Below are 6,000 nucleotides of genomic sequence, written 5' to 3'. Positions count from 1 at the left end.
CATTTCTTGGGAGGCAGGAGTTAAAAGCTTTGTAATCATAAAATAAGTATTGCTTGCTGAGATAACTCAGTATTTTTTTTTCAGGCTTGATGGTATTTTCAGCATGTTTACATTTTATGCTGTCCTTCCCTGTTAGGTCAAATTTAACTGCACGCATTATGACTTCATAACAACAGACAGTTCTTTGAATCTCCAGAGAGATTGTATATTCTTCTATAACTAAGATTTCAGTAAGCATTTTCTTTTCTTACTTAATAAAAATTTCTTGCCCTGGGATCCAAATATCTAATTTTAATCATGGGTAAACTGCCCCTGAATTATAATCCTACATTACATAGTCTGAACTCTAAAAGCTGTATTGCTTTCTTGGACTTTTAACTAGAGGTAACTGACTATTATTTGTTTATGAAGAAGCACTTTTAAAAATCTGTATGGTAATAAAGTGGGGTCTGTAACCAAATAATGCTGCTTTGTTAAATGTCTAAACCCTGAGCTAAGTTGTACATTCAAAATATTGAAGATTGTCTGATGGAGAGAACTGAGCAGATTTAAATTTAGATTTCAGTATCTGAGAGAAATCAGTAAATGTTCATTCTTGTTAACTATGTCAAACTTTTTATTTTATAAAATATAGTCTGCTAATATGTATATTGGCTTAAGAATGCCCAAGAGCCTTTTATGACTCCTTGGTTTTAAAACCTCAGTATTAAATTTATCAATGTTTGTGGTGAAGCACATTTAAGTTCAACATAGTCCACACATTTCATTGGAAGAAGTTTTCAAATAAAAAGCATGAGTTGGATTTTTCCCATTAAAGTTTATGCGTTTTAATAGTGTCATTAGGTAAAGAATTTGTGCATTTTAAAGAATAGTAGGGGGTGAGGTCTAACTCAGTGACAGAGTACTTACCCAGCATGAGTGAGGCCTGGGATTTGAGCTGTAGCACTACCCAAAACAAACTAAAGAAGGTAGGTAGCATTTCCCTCAGGGCTCCCTGTCAGTTACCATGGCACAGAGGACGGAAGGTGCTGCTGCTATTACTGCCCTCATTCCATACGGGAGAAAACTAAGAAGGGAAGTGGGTTTTTTTTTCCCATTAATTTATTTACGTATTCACTTTACATCGGGATTGTGCCCCCACTCCTCCCAGTCTCATCCTTACAAATCCCTCCCCTCACTACCCCTCCCCTTCTCAGAGAAGGGGAAGCCCCTCTTAGGTACCACCCTTCCTGGGACATCCAGTCCAGCAGTACTAAGCGCAGCAGTGTGGGTGCTAAGTGATGAGATTTTGGTTCTGTTTCAAAAAAGGACATACCAGGTGTGAGAGATGAAGGAATTGAGTGGGCCTGCAGGCTTGGAGGTAGGTGAATGGTGTTGCTATTTCATCAGCAACGGGGCCAGGAAAGAAAAATGAACACATTTAGAAAAATACCCAATTGAAATGTCGAGCCTGGAGCTCAGGCAAGATGTGCCTAGGAGTCGGATAATATTTAAAGCCATTGGCACTGCAGAGCACATAGAACAATGCTGTTGAGATGTGGCTTGTGTACTGGTAATGGGCCATGAAATCAGTCAACAGTCATAACGTAAAAGAAGAGGGAAAAACAGCATAAATAATCAGATTTATTCCATGCAGGAAATATATATATAAAGCCAGTCACTCTCTGAGCTATATCTTAGCCTTTTGAATTTTAAAACAGCACCTTCTTAAAGTCCCCAAGCTTGCTTTGAATTCACCACGTAGTCCAAACTGGCCTCAAACTTGTGATCCTCGTGTGTTACTAGATTTGAGCCATAAATCATTGAGGGATCTGAAAAATATGCAGTAAGTGGAATCAAGAAGCAATGACAGAGAATTGTGTCCGGTGTTAAAAACTGGCAGATAACTAATGCTTGACATGGAGACTTAGGAGGGGGGGATTTGAGCTGTAGCACTACCCAAAACAAACTAAAGAAGGTAGGTAGCATTTCCCTCACTGAAAACTTTTGTTTTGTTCTGTTTTGTTTTTTGTTTTTTCGAGATAAGGTTTCTCTGTGAAGTCCTGGCTGTCCTGGAACTCACTCTGTAGACCAGGCTGGCCTTGAACTCAGAAATCAGCCTGCCTCTGCCTCCCAAGTCCTGGGATTAAAGGTGTGCTCCACCACTGCCCGGCACTGAAATTATTTTAATAACATAATTTCTGATTATTTTTATTTTGATAAGATTGTTCCTACTACAATAAAATGTGCTTTAATTTAGACTATACTCTGATAGTATTAATATTTTCTATTTATGGGGTTTTCAGACAGATTCTCGTTAACACAGGCTGGCCTCGAACTAGCTATGTATTTTACCATGACTTTGAACTCCTGATTCTCTTTTCCTCCACTTTATAAGTCTAGAGAATTTTCTGAGTGTTTTCAGAATAGATCCCTTTAGACTCAGTTACTACTTTAGGTTTTTTGAAGCAGGTTCTTTCTGCAGTCTTCACTGTCCTGGAACTCAGTATGTAGACCAAGCTGGCCTTGAACTCACAGAGCTCCTCTTGCCTTGAATGCTGGGATTAAAGAAGTGAGCCATGCTTGGCTAATATTTCTTTTTTCTTTTCTTTTCTTTTTTTTTTTTTTGTGGTTTTAGAGCTTTATTGTAGCAAGACAGGGAGAAAGAGAGAAGGTAGAAAAGAGGGAGAGGCCTGCCATGGCCACGTGGAGGAGGGGAAGGGAGAGAGAGAGAAGAGGACTAGAGATGAGAGTAAGAAAGGTGAGATGGCTAATATTTCTTAATGTAAAACAAAATAATACAAAATACTCAGTAATATTTTGCTGCATAACATAACTTTTGCTCTGTCATAATTTATTGTTTAATATCCTGACCTTGCCAAATATCCTGACCTTGAACTTTGAACACAAAGCATTCAAATTGCTTTTTAAAATTCTAGTTGATAAAGAAGTATGTTTAAAGCTGGGCAGTGGTGGCGCACGCCTTTAATCCCAGCTCTTGGGAGGCAGAAGCAGGTGGATTTCTGAGTTCCAGGACAGCCAGAGCTACACAGAGAAACCCTGTCTCGAAAAACCGGAGAAAAAAAAGAAGTATGTTTAATTTTAATATTTTTTATTCTCTCTCTCCCTCCCTCTGTCTCTCTCTTTCTCTCCCTCTCCCTCTCTCTGCACCCCACTCTCTTTTTCATCTTGGCTCTTTCTGTCACAGGGATCTGCCTGCCTCTGCTTCCCAAGTGCTGGGATTAAAGGCATATGCTGCCTAGCCTAGCAGTTTTTTTTTTTTTTAAGAGTTTAGGTTTAAAAAAAAATGATTTCTCTTTTCTTATGTAAAATGTTTTGTCAAAGCCAAGATATATTAATTGGAATGAAAATGCAAATAGCCTAAATGTCTAAGTATTATACCTATGATTTAATATAACCATTTAAAATAAGCATATCCTTGAAGATTTCACTAAGTAATGAAACTGAAGCATATCTATTTCTTTTTACCTATTTATTCCTCTTACAAATTCCCAATCATGCTGTCCTAGAAGAGAGAGATGCATGTTCTATTGGCTGTGTTCAGCTCCTGACACCTTATGCCTTTGTCTACTGCCTGGTCATGTCCTCTCGGTGACTGACTGCAGTATGGCATCTGGCAGAATAGAGGAGGAAAAAAATGACAGGTCTGTGTGTGATGAAAATCTAATAAGGGACAATGTAAGCCACATCTCAGAACCCTTGGAGACCCTAGAATTGACTCTGGAGTGTCTGCCTTAAAGTTCACATGTAACTAGGGAATTGTCAAAATAGAAAGCGAATGGGGAAAGGAATTTCTTTTTACCTATGATATTTGTAAACTTTGACCAAAACTATGTTCTACTCCTAAAAACACGGGGCAAGCCAAACATTCACTAAATTTGTACAGGTTATTAAATATTTAATCTTTATTTAATTACATTAGTGAGTAATGGGGAGATACTGTGGAGGGAAAGTAATGCCTTTAAGCTTCGGTTATTAACCAGCACCTTTGATTTCCAAGGAAAGTCACATGTACTTCTCATTTTCTCTTAGACAGGCTCACTGATATTTCAGATTTCACCATGGAAAGCTATTTCTATTTTGTTTTGTTGGCATTTAACATTTGTGAGTACTCACAATGAGTAACATTTACAGCTTATATGCAAAATTAATTTGTCATTATTCTTTTATTCCTTTCTATACATACAGTCACACACAAACACAGACCAACATTTCTTTTCTCCACTATACCCTCTTCCTATTCCATACTTCTAAATGCTTTTAAAGAGTGCCATCTAGTGTCCATTTCTGAATTGTGGTTTATGGAATAGAATGTGGGTAACTCTGGACCAGGTGGGACTCAAGAGTATAAGGTTCTAATTGACAAAAGCCTTAAGGAAATCGTTTGTCCTCAAGATAGCCTGTGTGCATTTCAACAACAACCAGTGTATATACCTATCCATGCATTCATTCAGCAAATACTTTTTACATACAAATATTTAGTAGGCTCTATTTTAAGCATAAGTTAACAAAATTCTCTTACAGACCATTCTAGTAGTTGCTAAAGAATAAATAATGTATGTATTGTAATGGTACTAAGTGTTGTGGAGGCAATTAAAACATAGAAGGCAAAGTAAAGCGAGTTTATAGATTGGGGTTTGCAATATAAAAAGTAGACAATATTATTAAATACCCGGAGGCAGTGTTCTGTGTTCCAGAAACAACAAGTATAAAGATTTTGAAGTTGGAATGCAGTCAGAATTCTAGCGAATCTTAGTTCACTTTTGGGGATGCAGTAAGCAATGAGAAAAATTAAGATGAACTCAGGAGACATAAAAGGATTAAGTCCAGGTCTGCTTACGGCACTGTAGAAAGCTGGACTGTCATTGCAGTAAGATGGAAAGATGCTACAGGACTTGCCCTAGGTAGCAGAATCCAGTTTTAACAGTTGTGGGCAGGAGGGACAGAGGCCATCGAAGGCAACTGACCTAACTTAGAAGTGACGGTGACTCAGCAGCAGTGGAAATGGTGTGAAGTAGGTTCTGTGCTTATACTTCAGTGACACCCAGAAATGATGGCCCAGGACCAGGGTGTACAAGAGAACTCAGTTTCTATTTCATAGCGCCAAGGTTGCTTATTGTAAGCGCATCCCTAAAAGTATGTAACCATGCGGAGTGGGCAGTTTCCTCTTGAAAGCCATTGTTCAGCCTAGAAGTAAAAACTCTTACATATAAATTCTTATTGATTTTTTTGAAAAACATTCATCTCTTAGCTTCTAAATTGTTGCTCTTGAAGGCCTATAACCATATTGACCTTTGTTCTAGGTGACCCAATGACAACAGAAGATGAAAGGCGTTAAGAAAGGTCCTGCGGAGGAATCCCTGTACCTGGAGTACTCTCACCAAACCGAAGGCTGCATCTTTCCTCTCCACACATCTGTAACTTTGTTTTTATTATCATACTGTGAATGCAAGGCCTTTAACGTTTGCTTAGTCCTCACTGAAGAAAGTACAGATACTTCAGACACTTCGTTCCTAAAAGAGGCACTGCCCCAGGACCTGGAAATACAGGTCATTTCAAAGCAGGCGCTCCCTCCGATTGTCCAGAATTGCTGTTTGCCTGCGGTGGTAGATCAACCTGATGTTTTCTGTAGGGCAGGACTTGCTGTTGTCCTGAGACACATAATCCAAAAGTCCTATGAAGCTGAGCCCTCAAGAAAGGAAATTTTGGAACTTCTGGGTTTTAAAAAGACTTGTTTGAAAGCTTGTGCTGAAGTAAGTATAAGGTCTCTTCCGCTATTTGAAGTAGAAGTAATAACAGTTGCTCCAACGTGAGTTTAAGTGGCCATTGGTAACTATTGGATAGTTGAGTTATTTTCATGGCATTATTACGAGAAAAAGTTTAAAATGTGCTTTATGAGGTCTGGATACATATTTTAAAATAATAATAACAATGGTTTCCTCCTTTTTATTTTGAGGACCTTTAAAAGAAATGTTCATAAATGAGTAGTAGGGCCTTGTA

At 38.3% G+C, this 6,000-nt stretch overlaps 1 protein-coding gene across 5 annotated transcripts in view; it reads left to right on the top strand.

Moving 5' to 3' along the window:
• Gstcd (glutathione S-transferase C-terminal domain containing) overlaps positions 1 to 6,000 on the top strand; it is a 103,500-nt gene that overhangs the window by 1,853 nt on the left and 95,647 nt on the right. For 3 of the 5 annotated variants that reach the window (XM_021157657.1, XM_021157659.2, XM_021157660.1), the window contains exon 2: positions 5,304 to 5,753. In XM_021157657.1, the coding sequence (XP_021013316.1) occupies positions 5,325 to 5,753 (429 nt within the window). In that variant the 5' untranslated portion in view covers positions 5,304 to 5,324. Of the gene's footprint in view, positions 1 to 136; positions 231 to 3,049; positions 3,070 to 5,303; positions 5,754 to 6,000 lie in introns of those variants that run through there. The other 2 variants (XM_029475262.1, XM_029475263.1) reach the window with 2 other exon arrangements.

This window comes from Mus caroli, chromosome 3 (genome assembly GCF_900094665.2).
Source record: "Mus caroli chromosome 3, CAROLI_EIJ_v1.1, whole genome shotgun sequence".
NCBI lineage: Eukaryota > Metazoa > Chordata > Mammalia > Rodentia > Muridae > Mus > Mus caroli.
Note: the sequence above shows the minus strand (reverse complement) of the source record. Positions and strands in the feature narration are given on the sequence as shown.